This window comes from Lampris incognitus, chromosome 21 (genome assembly GCF_029633865.1).
Source record: "Lampris incognitus isolate fLamInc1 chromosome 21, fLamInc1.hap2, whole genome shotgun sequence".
NCBI classification, from domain to species: domain Eukaryota; kingdom Metazoa; phylum Chordata; class Actinopteri; order Lampriformes; family Lampridae; genus Lampris; species Lampris incognitus.
In genome coordinates this window covers 11,679,577-11,696,898 of record NC_079231.1, presented here as the reverse complement: position 1 = coordinate 11,696,898, position 17,322 = coordinate 11,679,577, and the positions used below count along the sequence as shown (strand labels likewise).

The following is a 17,322-nucleotide window of genomic DNA, read 5'->3' as shown; positions in this document are numbered from 1 at the left end:
GATTCCTGTCAGCCAGGGCCGCTCTGACGGCCGAGCGGGATAAACCGCCGTTCCCGCAGTCCGCTCGTCACGCGGCCGGGAGGTTCGTATCCCAGACTCGCCGTAACCGGTCACGGCCAGAGCGTCCGCGGGGTAAGGCATTCATTAGGCCACCCTTACCCGAGCGACAGTGGGTGTAGATCGGTGTAGTATTGGGGGACTCGTCGTACTCCAGCGACCCCTCTGACCCATCCGACCGCCTGCAGCCAAGCAACCAAGAGCCTTCTCCCTCCGTCGCCTTGGCGGCCTGATGGTAACGCAACCCACGCGAGGAGATTTCAGCGTGGAATAGAGAGAGAACCGCCGGCACGAGTTTGAAGAAAGCCGGTGTTCTGACTATCTCCTTCCTGTGGAAACGTGTGACAGGGGAGTTATTCGACAAACGTTCCGACCATACGCCATTGGGTTAATCAGGTGGGATAAGGGGAAAAACTAGAAATAAATGTATACAAAAAAAAAGATTCCTAGCAGCCTGCTTAGGGACTATCTGACAGACCAGCAAGATTAGTAACAAAAGGGCTGATGGAATTTTCGGGACCGAACAGAATAACCTCAGATTTATCATCATTAAATTTGAGGATATTTTCGAACATCCAGGATTTAATGTCAGAGAGGCAAGTTGTGAAATTTGCTAAGGCACTAGGACCTGTTGATTTTAATGGAATGGGATAGGCCCCAGCATCCCCGCGACTCTGAGAGCAGCACAAGCGGTTTGGATAATGGATGGATGGATGGTGTAACTGAGTGTCATCAGTATAGAAATGGTACAGCACATCATGATTTTGAATGACCTGACCGAGGGGCAGCATGTACAGTGGTGCTTGAAAGTTTGTGAAACCTTTAGAATTTTTTATGTTTCTGCATAAATATGACCTAAAACATCATCAGATTTTCACACAAGTCCTAAAAGTAGATGAAGAGAACCCAGTTAAACAAATGAGACAAAAATATTATACTTGGTCATTTATTTATTGAGGAAAATGATCCAATATTACATACCTGTGAGTGGCAAAAGTATGTGAACCTTTGCGTTCAGTATCTGGTGTGACCCCCTGTGCAGCAATAACTGCAACTAAACTTTTCTGGTAACTGTTGATCAGTGCTGCACATCGGCTTGGAGGAATTTTAGCCCATTCCTCCGTACAGAACAGCTTCAACTCTGGGATGTTGGTGGGTTTCCTCACATGAACTGCTCGTTTCAGGTCCTTCCACAACATGTCGATTGGATTAAGGTCAGGACTTTGACTTGGCCATTCCAAAACATTAACTTTATTCTCCTTTAACCATTCTTTGATAGAACAACGTGTGCGCTTAGGGTCGTTGTCTTGCTGTATGACCCACGTTCTCTTGAGAGTCAGTTCACGGACAGATGTCCTGACATTTCCCTTAAGAATTCGCTGGTATAATTCAGAATTCATTGTTCCATCAATGATTGCAAGCCGTCCTGGCCCAGATGCAGCAAAACAGGCCCAAACCATGATACCACCACCACCATGTTTCACAGATGGGGTAAGGTTCTTATGCTGGAATGCAGTGTTTTCCTTTCTTCAAACATAACGCTTCTCATTTAAACCAAAAAGATATATTTTGGTCTCATCTGTCCACAAAACATTTTTTCCAATAGCCTTCTGGCTTGTCCACGTGATCTTTAGCAAACTGCAGACGGGCAGCAATGTTCTTTTTGGAGAGCAGTGGCTTTCTCCTTGTAACCCTGCCATGCACCCCATTGATGTTCAGTGTTCTCCTGATGGTGGACTCATGAACATTAATATTAACCAATGTGAGAGAGGCCTTTAGTTGTTTAGAAGTTATCCTGGGTTCCTTTGTGACCTGGCCGACTATTACACGCCTTGCTCTTGGAGTGATCTTTGATGGTCGACCACTGCTGGGGAGGGTAACAATGGTCTTGAATTTCCTCCATTTGTACACAATCTGTCTGACTGTGGATTGGTGGAGTCCAAACTCTTTAGAGATGGTTTTTTAACCTTTTCCAACCTGATGAAATCACCTTTGTTCTTGCCATGATACGCTTCCACAAACATGTGTTGTGAAGATCAGACTTTGATAGATCCCTGTTCTTTAAAAAAAAACAGGGCGCCCACTCACAAACGACTATCATCCCATTGATTGAAAACACCTGACTCTAATTTCACCTTCAGATTAACTGCTAATCCTACAGGTTCACATACTTTTGCCACTCACAGATATGTAATATTGGATCATTTTCCTAAATAAATAAATTACCAAGTATAATATTTTGTCTCATTTGTTTAATTGGGTTCTCTTTCTCTACTTTTAGGACTTGTGTGAAAATCTGATGATGTTTTAGGTCATATTTATGCAGAAATATATAACATGCTAAAGGGTTCACAAACTTTCAAGCACCACTGTATATAGAAAAGAGAAGGGGGCCAAGAACTGAGCCTTGAGGGACACTACAACTCAACTGAGCCACCAAGGAGGTAGCGTTACCCAGAACAACAGAAACCGACCAAATGAAACATTGTGATGGATAGAAATTTTTTTTATGACAGTTTATTCCATTTTGACAAACTGATAAATAAAAAATGTGTCCACTGTTCAAGATGCACCATTTCAATACAATAGCTTTGTGGCACAGCGCATCAGACTGCAATCAAAGCTCAATTTCTGGACATTCAAACCACCAAACTGGTTGTGAAACTGAATGGTCACATGATGCTAATAATGCTAGGATTAGGGGTTCAATGTTAACTGGACTCATGCTAAAAATGGATGAGTTGTGGTGCAGCAAGGTCTCTGATGAATACATATTTTACATTTAATATCAGAGCACGAAGTAGGGATTGGCAAAACCAGAGATCATGTCTATAAATTAAACATAAATCGTTGGTTCATTTTGACGTTATCAGATTTAAATAAGTGACGGTTAAACTCCAGAGAAATTAAACTGAAGGCTGCTGAAGGAAAAATGTGAAGTGTGCTGAATGTGTGTCATTGGTTTCATCTGCCAGCGTGATGCTAGCTCAGTATTTTACTGTATGAGATCCATCTCTTCTGGATACTTTACATTTGTTTATCACATCAATAAATGTACACATTCGAAAGGACAATAACTGACCAAGAATCAGACCCGGTGGGATGTACTTTTTGAAAAGTTTATTCTGAAATGAGACAGTGAAAATAAATAAAACTTTTCGAGTGGAAAGGGGGGGGGGGTTCTTTGGCGGCGAATCCACGACCATACTCCAGCGCCTTCGGCGTTGCTGGGCCAGTGATGGTGTGACTGGATGAGGTGGTGGGTGGGACAGAGGGATCAACCCTCACTTAATGAGCGGTCACCCCTTCTCCCCCCTTTCTCACCCCACGTGGAGGGTGGAGACACGCCCCGGGGGGGATAAGAGGCCAGACAGGGGGGGGGTCAACAACCAAGAGGTGTCAGTGATGTCCACAGAGAGAAAGAGAGAGAGGAGGATTGGAGATGAAATTGAGCAAAAAAAAAGAAAAGGAAAAAAAATAGGAAAAAAAAGAAGAGGTGGAGCGGCTTCAACATCCCTTGTACATTGTCCTTGTCTTTCCTAAGTTGGTCTTTGAAACAGTGTGATGGTCAGACACTGTCCGGCGGTCTGCAGCCGCATTACAGCCTCCTCAACACTCCTGTTGTGGCCTCTTACACAGACATGATGTGTTTGACGAAAGCTGAGAGAGAGAGAGAGAGAGAGAGAGAGAGAGAGAGAGAGAGAGAGAGAGAGAGAGAGAGAGAGATAAGTCAAGCTGCATATCTATCATCTTAACAGTTATCAGGCAGTAGGTATATGAAATGGGTTGAGGCTTAATCCAAAAATTACATGTTCACAGTGTGACTAACCAACGAGTCAATCAAAACTGTATTTTTCACGGCACATTAACTACAACAAATGCATTTCACATTAAGTTAAAGTTCACAGACTGATGATAACGATCAATTTCTACTAATAAATGACATCATCTAATACGCTGATCGGATTGGATGATCAGTGAACTGTCATCATCAGTTTGACCCTCTGCCCAAACATCATCTTGTTCTCCACTTCAAACTAACATATCGATCTTTATATGTAGTAAAATCAATAACTAAAAGGAAAAAAAAGGAGAGCATATCATGGACAGTTGCAGCTGACAGGAAATAGAAATCTCACCCTCATAGTGCACGCTGCCGTTCTCGTCCTCCTGGCCGGTCATAAGGGCGTCAATCTCTGGCTCGGTCATCTTCTCTCCTGGAGGTGCACAAGGAGCCATATGTCAGAAACAAAGATACACACACACACTGGAGCGGACTCTATTTTTAAGAGCCGGTTGTGTTAGCGTGTAACTGTATATATCTGGGTCTTGTTAGTGAGCGTGAACCTCACCCAGGGTGGACAGCACGATGCGCAGCTCAGCGCCCATGACGGTGCCGTTGCCCTCCTTGTCGAAGACGCGCAGACCCTCAACGTAGTCGTCGTAGGTTCCCTTCTGGATTGTGTCCACGGTCTTCAGCATGGGCAGGAAAGCGTCAAAGTTCAACCTCTTGTTGGCCATATCTGTTTTATTTATTTAGAAATGACACAGGGGAGCGGCAACGTCAGAACCCTTCACCCGTCATGTGCCAGGTACATGTGAGGAATCTGGTTTGGCGCAGTGCTCAACACACCAACGTAAGATAAAAAATGGCAGACAAATAGAATAAACACAGGACAGATCTACTCTGTAATTACACCTAGCATCATGTTTTTAACCCTTTCTATCGCCACTATTAAATTCCTTGGCCCTTTATGTGTCTTCCTATTGGTTTTATTAATGATAATTCTCACTTTACACTTCTAGCTTAATCACGTTACACATCTAGTTTTATCAGTGTTTTGTTTCAGTTTTGGCAAATTAGAATACTTTAATAGTATAATAGCATAGTATATAGTAAAGTATAGTATACAAGTATAACATTTGTATTAGTACTAGCATATTAACAGTACTGTATACTATTAGTAGTATACTAGTAATCTAGTATATTAATAGTAAGTATACTATTAGTAGTATATTATTAATCTAGTATATTAATAGTACAGTATACCATTAGTAGGATACTAGTAATCTACTATATTAATAGTAGAGTATACTATTACTAGTATATTAGTAATATAGTATATTAATAGTACAGTATATTAGTAATATAGTATATTAATAGTACAGTATACGGTTAGTAGTATATTAGCAATATAGTATATTAGAAAGTATGAAAGCCATTTTATTTAACATTGTATTCTTACAATGAATTTGTTCACTGCATGTAACACATCTTATTTTATTATTATAATATTTTAGCAAAAAAGTAAATGAGAACTGCTACACTGGCATAGTTTACTGGTATAAACATACTATGTCTCCAAATTATAATTTGTTACTGTGTATAGTCTCATGATTTATGAGCTTTTTGTTTATCTGCTTCAAAGTGTGCGTGTGTGTGTGTGTGTGTATTTTGGTGGACTGACCGTCGGCGGATGGGTCACCCAGGATCTTCTTAACGTCCTTGTTGGTGGGGTTCTGACCCAGGGCACGCATGATGTCGGCCACCTGGCTGTAGGCCACCTGGTTGTCACCAACTCTGTCGAAGAGACCGAAAGCCTCCTTGAAGTCTGGAAAGAGAGAGAGACATAGAGAGAGAGAGAGAGAGAGAGAGAGAGAGAGAGAGAGAGAGAGAGAGAGAGAGAGAGAGAGAGAGAGAGAGTTGAGTCACTGCAGTCACATTTCTTGACACAGATGCAGACGATATTAAAGTGTTTATATGTGCTGATGTTGATGCAAGGTGCACTGAAAAATAAAGCCAACATAATGGGTAATGAATAAGACATAAATCATATACATAAGACATATACATCATATACATAAGATATATACATATACATAAGACATATCATCATATACATAAGACATATCATCATATACATAAGACATATACATAAGACATGTCCATCTACATAAGACATGTCCATCCCTTCTGCTCAATAAAACATGAATCATTGTCATCAAGAGTGATGTGTTGACATTGTTTTCCGCCCTGATTTGAGCGGTTGTGTGTTTTCTACACCCACAGTCTGTTTTTATGAAGGCTCTAGGTTCAGCATGGCGGGGGTGATCTGGCGTCACGTCATGTCAGAGGATCAGACTCGGTGAACGCCACATTCTTCCTTCATTGTCCGCGGATTATTGGGAGCGACAGCTGCAGCCTGTTGGCCAAGGCAGTGACCCCAGCCGGGGCAAAGCCCCTCTGTGTCTGTGGGTCCTGGCAGGAAGTCTATGGAAGGTGATCTGATGGCAGATTAATGCCCTTATGTGATTTCCGAACACAAGGGAGGGAAACAGCTGTATCTCCAGAACACGCTTCGCTTGCATTTGGGTGGCATTTAGTCCTATTCTGGGTGGGTGGCAGGGGCAAATGATCTACCTTGAGACAGTCACCCGGGCCATATAGGGGCAGGACCCCCCCCCCCCAAGCCCCCTGGGGCCCACTGGGGTTGAAGGTAAGAATGCTGACTACTGTGTAATCCCAAACCTCCTCCTGCACATTCCTCTGGCACGCCGCTCGCAAAAAGCAGCATGGTGTGCCGAAACAGCATTTTCTATTTTATGTATATACATATACATTCATATCTATAGCTATCTCTCGCTCTCTCTCTTTATATATATATATATATACATATACATATATATATCTCGAGCAAAATCTATCTGGACCGTCCATCAGTTATAAAAAGAGGAATGAGAACGGTGTCTGAAAATGTCCACATGTAAAGACAGCATTGTGTGGACCCATGCTATTATGACATGTGGGGGACATAACGTTTTAACTATCTGAGGACCAGATGGGACCTGCAAGCCGTTTCAGGCGACTACTAAATGGTTTAATTTGAGAGACAGTTTGTCTGTCTTCTTTCATTTGCTTGTTTTTATCTTTCTATGTTACTTGACGATATCCTTCCAGTGCCATGCACTTTGTTTTATCCACTTCCACACGGTAAATTCTGTTATTCTGAGGCACTTCCAGCTGCACTGTGAATGAAAAGTGCAATACGACAAAGGTTTTCTCATCATTACCATCTTTACTATCTTATTTTTACTATCTCTACATCACTACTATCTTGCAGATGTCCAAAGCGACACTGCCACAACACACCCTGTGGGACAGACTCCTTCCTAAAGGACGCGTCTTTCAGCAGGGAGCAGCAGGTCGGTGTTGGCGGTGTGACAGGAGCACCAAGTCGGGATTCCTGATGTAAGGCAACGCCACCGGGCTGCGTCTTAAAGACCAGCCTGGGGATTTACACCTCGCCACTGTAAGACCACCGTGCCGTGCAAGACAAGGCCGGCCAGCTTAGAATAGATGGGACCTAAATCCCCATGACAGCTGGACAAGGACCCAGAATGGCATTCCTCATGCTGGACCCCTTTCATGGCATTCCCTCCCGTTTAGTCGTTAACACGACCTTCGATTTCAGCTATTTAGGGCCTCTGTTGAGGGTCGGGTGGTATTGAATGTTGAAATGCCCCCGACTGAGGAGGAACTGGGTAGTTTGGAAAAACAGAATGAAGATGTTTTTGCCGCTCTAGGTTATATTAAACTGAATGACGGCGAGGAAAGGCAAGAGAAAACAATTCTGGGAAGGTGGTTTATCACATTACACATGCGGTCCGAGGAGGAGTGTGTGAGATGTTCTGGTCCACACTTACCCTCAATCTGGTCCGCTGAGAACTCAGTGGGGGCAGCGGCGGGTGCAGCCTCCTCGGCCTGTCACACACACACACACACACACGCACGCACGCGCACGCACGCGCGCACACACACGCGCGCACACACACGCGCGCGCGCACACACACACACACACACACACACACACACACACACACACACACACACACATGAACAAGAAAAAAAGAGAACGAACTGAACGACTGGCCAGTAACACGGAGAACACAGTCCACATCTAACAAATGACCCAGTCATCAAGACCGGGTCATTTGTTAGACGAGTTAAAGCCAGAACCTGTCTCCTTCGCACATGCCATCACTACGGACGGTCTGTGGAGGCTACAGCACATGGCTAGAGGCTATGGAGGCTAGAGGACAAATCAAATGGATAAACTCCATGCATGCAGATTTGAGCCCCCACAGATGTGAAGGATGGAGGTGTGGATATATTCCAACATGGCGGTCCTGAGCCCAAAGTAAACTACCGACCCAAACACTGGACTGAGCATCCAGAGTCACGGGGTTAAACCACAGATCACTTTACAGAGAAATGGTAAGACGTGCCATCCTCCGTCTCCATGCAAACACGATCTCGGCGATGGAGTTGAAAGACAAAATTTAGGGCCATTTTTTTCTGGGCTGGTATCCAAACCGATGCTAAGAAGGGCGACGACGTCTCAAAAAATTAACTCCACCGGTACCGCCCCCACCCCTAAAACGACTACGTCCTCAACAACACTTTGTACACACCATTATGGAAGAGTAGGAGATGGAGGAGCGGAAAGAAAGGAGAAGAGAAGCTGGAGTCCCAAGAGAGAGTGGTCCTGAGCCACGGCTCGGGGCCCCCTCTTATTTATCCGGGGCTCGTGATGTCACATATGCTAATGAGGAGGATCAGGTGACACTCAGGACCATCTTTCACTTTCTTAGGGCAAGCGAGCTGCAGGCCTCTAGAAGGGGACGGGGCTATTTATAGTTCACCAAGGAAGTGTTTCCAGACTGCCTGGCCAACGCCGAGTTTACAATGCTTATCCTGAGATTAATCAAAGCCCCTTTAACACAACAGCGACATTGTGATTGACATACGATGCAAAGTTATCCTGCAGTGAAATGATGCACGGATGGAACAAGTTTCGGACGTTTGCACCTCCCGGTCCTCCTCATGGGAGTCTGCATGCAGAAAGCTCCGTCACACGGAGGTATTTTTAAACGGCGGCACTGCTCCTCCTCTTATGGTGAAATAGTGAGCACGTCAAGCTCATTCTGAGCCACACTGAGGATGGCAAGATCAAACCACCAAAGCTAGCTCAAGACTCCCTCCTGTTGTCGTCACAGGGAAGCTGGGAGAACCTCAAACACACATCTGCTTCCTATTAAACTGGGTCGTAGCTCCCAGTCCAGTCTGTCTGCGTTCATTCTCGCTTCACGTAACACTGAAACGTGTTTTCCTCTTGCAGACCTGATCCAGGTGCATGAAACAGGTCTATCAACTTCAGATGGAAGGTGTGCATTCATGCAGACTAAGACAACACGTGAGCAAACTGAGACAGAGACAGCCCTGCAGAGATGAACTAGAATGCATGAACAGAACTTGTTTTCTATCGAAGTCGACTGGGAATCAAAATCCTCACTGAGAGAGCAGCGCCACCAAGCTACTTAAGACACGTTTAGACTCGTTTATGAAGCAAGAAAACTTGATTTTTTTGGGGGGGGGGGGTTTCTCCCCTTTTCCCCCCCCAACTGCATCCGGCCAATTGCCCCACTCTTCTGAGCCTTCCCGGTCACTGCTCCACCCTCTCTGCCGGCAGAGGCAGAGGCAGAGGCATGTGCACATGCCTCCTCCCATACATGTGGAGTCGCCAACCACTTCTTTTCACCTAACAGTGACGGGTTTCACCAGGGGGACGTAGCACGTGGGAGGATCACACTATTCCTCCCAGTCCCCCCCCCCCCCAAAACAGGCGCCCCGACTGACCAGGGGAGGCAGTAGTGACCAGGACACATACCGACATCCAGCTTCCCACCCGCAGGTATGGCCAATTGCGTCTGTAGGGACGCTCGACCAAGCAAGAGGTAACACAGGGATTCGAACCGGCGATCCCCATGTTGGTAGGCAACAGAATAGACCGCCACGCCACCCAGACACCGCTGAAGCAGGAAAACTTTATCTGCGCATAAAAACCATGAACCAGATGAGAAACAGTGTGCAGGTTCCCATGCTGGTCCTCTGGGTTCAGCTCTCACCGCAGAGATGTGGGTTCGACTCCCGCTCAGGACGTTTCACTGCAGGTCTTCCTCTGCTCTCTTCAACCTGCGTTACCTCTTTATTCCAAATGTCCTACCAGACAAATACTAAAAACTCCAAATATTTGTATGACAAAGCTTTCATTCAATTCTCATCACATGTGAGGAAGAGTCCATCTCCCTTTTGGCAAATCAGCAGCTATTATATGTTGGACAACATGTCTCTCTCCTCAGTCCTTTACAGTTATTATATGTTGGACAACATGTCTCTCTCATCAGTCCTTTACAGTTATGTGTTGGACAACATGTCTCTCTCTTCAGTCCTTCACAGTTATGTGTTGGACAACATGTCTCTCTCCTCAGTCCTTCACAGTTATATGTTGGACAACATGTTTCGCTCTTCAGTCCTTCACAGTTACTTGTTTAGAAATAGATTACTTATTTATTGCTAATATTTCCACGTGTGTGTGAGTGGAGTGTTTAGGTGAGACGGGGCACCGGAACATAACAGTATACAATAATAATAATAATAATAATAATAACAATTTTATTTATATAGCACCTTTCTAAAACAATGTTACAAAGTGCTTCACAAAAAAATAAAAAATACAGATAAAACCAGACAAGGCAGGAATAAGAGTAAGATCAAATAAGAGTAAAATTAAAAACAGTAAAAATAAAAACAAATATCAAACATTTGTAAAAGCTTTCATAAAAAGAAAAGTTTTAAGACGAGATTAAAAGAAGCTAAAGACTTAGTTCGTCTTAGCTCAGCAGGAAGAGCGTTCCATAGTGTGGGGGCGCTAACAGCAAAAGCCCGGTCACCCTTTGTAACCAACCGAGACCTGGGAATAACCAGCAGGGCTCCATCTGCAGACCTTAATGGTCGAGGGGGGACATACCAAGTCAACAATCACAAATGCATAAAGGAGCAATACCATTTAAGCCTTAAAAGTGAGCAGTAAAATTTTAAAATCCATTCGACATATAACAGGGAGCCAGTGTAGGGAGGCCAGCACAGGAGTGATATAGTCATGCCTCCTTGTTCCTGTAATGAGCCGAGCAGCGGCATTTTGTACTAACTGCAGACGGAGGAGGGAGCCCTTGCTGATACCAGAATAAAGTGCATTACAGTAGTCAAGTCGAGAAAGGATAAAAGCGTGTACAGCTTTTTGCAAATCGGCAATTTATAAAAATGACCTAATTTTGGAGATTAGCTTGAGTTGGAAAAAGCATGACTGAACAACATGTTTAATTTGATTGTCAAAACTAAGGTTAGCAGCAAATATTACCCCAAGATTCCTAGCAACCTGTTTAAGATTACCTGACAGACTACCAAGATTAGTAGCAAACGGACTGATGGAATTTTCGGGACCGAACAGAATGACCTCAGACTTATCATCGCTAAATTTAAGAAAATTTTTGGACATCCAGGATTTAATGTCAGTGAGGCAAGCTGTGAGATTTAATAGGGCGCTAGGATCAGAGGGTTTTAGTGGCATGTATAACTGAGTGTCGTCAGCATAAAATTGGTAGAGCACATGGTGATTTTGAATGACCTGGTCAAGGGGCAGCATGTATATTGAGAAGAGAAGGGGGCCCAAGAACTGAGCCTTGAGGGACACCACAACTCAACTGAGCCACTGAGGAGGTAGAGTTACCCAGAACACCAGAAAAAGTTCTGTTGGTGAGGTAAGAGTGTAATAAGTTAAGAGCCGAGCCCTCGATGCCAACCCAAGTCTCTAGGCGATGTAGGAGGATGTTGTGATCAACCGTGTCAAAGGCAGCACTTAAGTCCAAAAGAACTAAAAATGAGCAGTCACCTCTGTCTGCATTCAGCAGTAGATCATTAGTGACCTTAACTAGAGCTGTCTCAGTGCTATGAAGTGCTCTAAAACCAGACTGGAATTTATTAAAAACAGTATTTGTGTTCATAAAAGAAATCAACTGAACCTTAGATAAAAAAAGACAATTTGGAGATTGCCTGTAGTTACTTAGGGGCAGGGGTTCTAATTTAGGTTTCTTCAGCAATGGGTGAATGATGGCATGCTTAAAACTGTCCGGAAAAGAACCGGAGGTCAGAGAATTATTAAGAATAACGGGGCTGACAGTGGAAAATACCTCCTTGAGTAGTTTAGTGGGAAAGATATCTAGGATGAAGGAGTAGGAGCTCAAATTGGAGACTGTAGTCTCCAACACTGAAAATGTAATTGGTTGAAATTGGGTGAAAGAGGCAGAATTAACATGGGGAATGTAACGAAAAGAGCCTGGCTGGATTTGGGACCTAATATTCTCCACCTTGTTTACAATATGAGTGAGAAATTATTCGGACAACTCAACATCAGGTTCAAGAAGAGAAGTGGAGGGACCATTGATGACAGAATCAATTATCCCGAAGAGAACTTTAAGATTGTGGTTATTTCTCAATGTTAGTTCAGATAAGTACGCGAATCTCGCATCCTTCACTGCCTTCTGGTAAATTAACATTAGGTTTTTAAGGGTGTTATGCTTTAATTCGGAGTTGTTGGCTTTCCATTGTCGTTCTGTTTTTCTACAAAGTCTTCTAAGGGCACGGATATGATCATTCAGCCGGGGGAGGTTATTTAATTTTTGTTTCCTAGTTTTAAATGGTGCAATTTGGTCGAGGGTGGATTGGCACTGATCATTGAATGAACAAATAAATACCTGGTGGTCAATGAATTGCTTATCAGCTACAATCATATATTTAAGATAGTATTTTTGGGGCGTCTGGGTGGCGTGGTGGTCTGTTCCGTTGCCTACCAGCAGGGGGATCGCCAGTTCGAATTCCCGTGTTGCCTCTAGCTTGGTCGGGTGTTCCTACAAACACAATTGGCCGTGTCTGCAAACGGGGAGCCGGATGTGGGTATGTGTCCTGGTTGCTGCACTAGCGCCTCCTCTGGCTGGTTGGGGCGCCTGTTCAGGGGGGAGGGGGAATTGCATGACCCTCCCATGCGCTATGTCCCCCTGGTGAAACTCCTCACCAGGGGGGAAAAGAAGTGGCTGGTGACTCCACATGTATGGGAAGAGACATGTGGTAGTCTGCAGCCCGCCCCAGATCAGCAGAGGGGGTGGAGCAGCGAGTGAGACAGCTCAGAAGAGTGGGGCAATTGGCCAAGTACAATTGGGGAGAAAAAAAGATAGTATTTTTGCAGTCCTCTGGCCTAAAGACATAAAAAGGTAAGGTGTATTTCACAGCAAAAAAACATTTATTGAATGCTGCAGCCATTTACCAATACTGAAGCGTTGGTCTTACATTCTGATCCGTTCTGTTTGAACGGGATCACACCAACCCCTCCAGTTTTACCCCTTTTCCAATAGTCCTGTGTAAACCACAGCAAATATGCTAAATAAACAGCAGTACCTTTACTACACACATGTAGACGCTTAACTGACCTTGACAGATGCTGTAACACAAACTGTACTGAGCACACACACGCACACACACACACACACACAGAGTTTTGCGTCTCATACCTGACAGAAGATAGAGTCCACATTCAGGCCTGATGACATGACGCCAGCTTTCACAAGAAAACCCTGTTAAAAAAAGCACCAAAAAACACGTTGATGGGTTATCGTCTCATCCTTTCTTTCCGCTGCTGGTGAACAGGAATATCTACTGCACATCACCTCTGCTGGTGAACAGGAATATCTGCTGCACATCACCAACTTCTCCACTGGGGCTTTGTGATGTTTGTCGATCAGATAAAGAACGACACGTCTCATACGACTCAGTGAGTTTCATCCAGAGGTACAATCTGCTGCATCCATCCTGCAACAGCCTTCTGCTTCATCTGTGGACAGCACCATGAAGAAAGTCCTCAGCTAAAAAGACAACTGGAGACATTACACACAGCAAACAGGGAGATTTTTTACATGCACGTTACACATCTGTTTTTCTAATATGTGACTCTTCTTACACGAGTACTCCAACACGAGGGTAAATACTCCTGTCTGTGCCCCTGAGCACGGCACTGGAAAGAAGAACTGGAGTTGGTCCCTGGGCGCTGCAGCTGCCCGCTGCTCCTATACAATCCATCCATCCATTATCCAAGCCGCTTATCCTGCTCTCGGGGTCACGGGGATGCTGGAGCCTATCCCAGCAGTCATTGGACGGCAGGCGGGGACACACCCTGGACAGGCCGTCATGACCATCACAGGCACTCCTACACAGTAGGATGGTTACATGCAGAAGACACATTCATTCATTGGAAGAATACATGACAAACAAAGTGGCTTTGGTCGTTTCCCCTGCAGAGCAGCAGAAGGGCGGTGAGGGGAGTCTGGCACACAGCGACTAGCCGCTACGTAAATGATCTTCTGCTCTGCAGTCAATTATTTGTTGGACTGTTATTCCTCAGCATGACACATGCAGTATGTGTAGCTACTGTGTGTTTACATATGGAAACATTCTGCAGGTATGTCTCCATCTACACCCTTCTCTTTTTCCACTGCCTTTTTTCATGTTACCAAATCTAATGGATTACAGCGACGCCGTTATCCCACTTCCAGTGCGGGAAGATGGCGGCACGAACTTACGTTTGCAGCGGCCTCACCCAGTACCAGTGTGGGAAGATGGCGGTGTGAATTCACGTTTGTGGCGGCCTCACCCAGTACCGTCCATTCAGCGTCTTTGCCACGTCTAAGTTCGTGTCTTCGTTTGATGGCTGGGAGAGCTGGCGCTGGATCGGCCGGGAGAGCTTGGTCTGCTGCGTCCTGTGGACCCAGGGACCACGGCCCTGCCTGGAGCTGCACCCAAACAGGAAGCACAGAGGGCCGTCTGATATGATGCGGAAGCGGGGAAGGCTCAGCTAACTGCTAGCCCATGCAGACCGTCAGTTCCGATAACACCGAAGGCGGTCTGGCAGCGGCCTCGCCTGGCGTTGACTGTGGTGTTTTTGGCGTCATCGTGTGGAGTGCGGGGAAGTGTGTTGAGGATGTCTGGCCGGGAGAGTTGGTGTTGAATCAGCTGGGGGAACCTGGTCTGCTGCATCTGGTGGGTGCAAGGACCACGGCCCTGCCCGGAGCCGCACCCGAAGAGGAAACACCAAGGGCGGTCTGACAGGACATGGAAGCGGGGCAGGCTAAGCTAACTGCTAGCCCACGCAGACCGGCAGTTCCAACAGTCATCCTGGCAGGCGTTCGCTCTCTTGGACAGATTTTTTTCTTTTTGTGGCTATGCTGGACATACGGGTTTTTGTAGTGTTTTTGTATTTTTTTGACATGTGTTTTTGTCTTTGTGTTGCACTGCTGTGGGCCGGGGGAAACGATGTTTCATTTCATCCATCCATTATCCAGGCCGCTTGTCCTTACTCAGGGACACGGGGATGCTGGAGCCTATCCCAGCAGCCACTGGGCGGCAGGCGGGGAGACACCCTGGACAAATAAGTGTTCCCAGTTCCTGAAGTGTATTTGCCCGTCGTATAGATCAGAAAAACCACTTGGGTTACAAACGCTGGTGAAGCGCAGCACTTCTAGAAGCAAAGGTTGGACATGAACCGTTTAATCTGTAAAAGAAATCAAGTTTCTCCAAAACAACTTCTGAGGCAAATGAGATTCTACTAGAACTTCATGGTCCTCTGTTGGAACATCAATGTCAGCTGTACGTTTGCTTCCTGTGACCTTGACAACGACGCCACATCAGCGAGTCGTGTCCGGGTGGGTTTGTCTGCTGTAAAGGGACTTCCTGTTGAATTTAAACACTGCTTTTAAGAAATCATTCTGCAGGACTTGATCCTGGATATCCATGCCAGGCTTCGTTGACAGAAGGTCATATCAACAGTCTCCACATGGACCGTGTGACTGAACACGCTGATGTCACATCTCAACACACACACAGACACACACACAGAGACAAACATGAAGACCTCAGATAAAAACTATACTAAACGAAAGTGCTGACGGGTAGGAAAACAACATGGGAACCTATTTTTACAATGTTCCGTGACCTCATTACTGTGCTCAGGATATCACATCATTTTTTTCCCCGTTTTCAAGGCATTTTCCGTGACTGGTAAAACTAGTCAATAAATTCCCAGGTTTTCCAGGATGTATGGGAACGCTCCTCCATCAGACAGCACTTCAGGATTACAGGTCATTCCACCGCTGTAACACGCGGCGTGTTTGCAGGCCAATGTCTTCAGGGGATTTGTGGCATTCACTGCAACGCGCAACGTTCTGTAATTTCATGCCAGCCATCGTTTTGTGCGAGCCGAGTGTAGTTTTGGAAATCGAGCTGCCCCGGTGGGGGTAGAGGGGGCAAATTGGGAAGCGGAGTAGGTCCAAACATAGTGACCGTGTGGGTAAGACATACATTGATTTGGTTAATCCGAGTCATTAAACAAACCCACAACACAGAGCAGTAATCTCCCACTGGTCCTCAGCAAACAGAAGAGCGAGTGAGTAAATAAGTGACGGGGAGAAAAGAAAGAGAAGAGAGAGAGAGAAGGGAGGGGGGGGGTGTACATGGAAGACATGCCTGGGAGACCGCACCCCAGGACAGATGAACTCTATTTTTACGCCTATCTTTACAGGAGGTGTTTGGTTTCTCCTCAGCCAGGCAGGGAGAGGTCGGGGGTCGAGAGAGGAAGAGCTACAGCTCCTAACCAGACTCTCCGCTTCACCCCCCCCCAATCCTGCACCTCCTCTTTTACCCCCACCACCACCACCCACTTCCAAGACCATTACGCCTGGTCGGCCTCACGTCGTAAAGACGAAGGGCTTAAAAAAGAGCTGTGGCATTGTGTCGCTGCGTGCTCCTCGCCGTGTGACGTTGAGCCTTATTTGGAGTTGAGACCGGGCGGGCGAGAGAGAGAGAGAGAGAGAGAGAGAGAGAGAGAGAGAGAGAGAGAGAGGGAGGGAGGAGCGAGAGAGAGAGGGAGAGGTACTATGTGTGTGAACTCGCTCCAAGACGTTCAAGGCGACAGGGGTCACATCAGAGATTATTACTGACGTTTCTTATCTGCTGTAACGCACGACTGACAGTCAGTACGACTAAATCAATGCAAGCTGACCGACTGAAAGCAGAAAACACAGCGGCCATGTTTAACGTCCCGTAGCACAGATCAACTGCCAGAACTTCAGCTGCACTGACTGAACTGAGGTATAAATACACATATTTTGTCTGTAGAATGACGGGCCGAGTCTCAAGTTGAATTTCATTTAGGTGGAGGTGACAGTGAAGTGGAGGTGAAGGATACGTGATGAGCTGTCTGGTGCCCCCCTCTGGCTTTTCTCTGCTGTTACACAACAGTGTCACAAAATCAGATAAACTTCAAT

At 45.6% G+C, this 17,322-nt stretch overlaps 1 protein-coding gene across 1 annotated transcript; it reads right to left on the bottom strand.

Moving 5' to 3' along the window:
- Window positions 1–3,162: 3,162 nt before the first annotated feature.
- mylz3 (myosin, light polypeptide 3, skeletal muscle) lies at window positions 3,163–8,596 on the bottom strand. The gene is made up of 6 exons (XM_056301605.1): window positions 8,530–8,596; window positions 7,762–7,819; window positions 5,526–5,669; window positions 4,410–4,580; window positions 4,197–4,274; window positions 3,163–3,717 (listed from the first exon to the last, which is right to left on the bottom strand). The coding sequence occupies exons 1-6, from the start codon at window positions 8,530–8,532 to the stop codon at window positions 3,689–3,691; spliced, it is 483 nt and encodes a 160-aa protein (XP_056157580.1). The 5' UTR covers window positions 8,533–8,596; the 3' UTR covers window positions 3,163–3,688.
- Window positions 8,597–17,322: the final 8,726 nt, after the last annotated feature.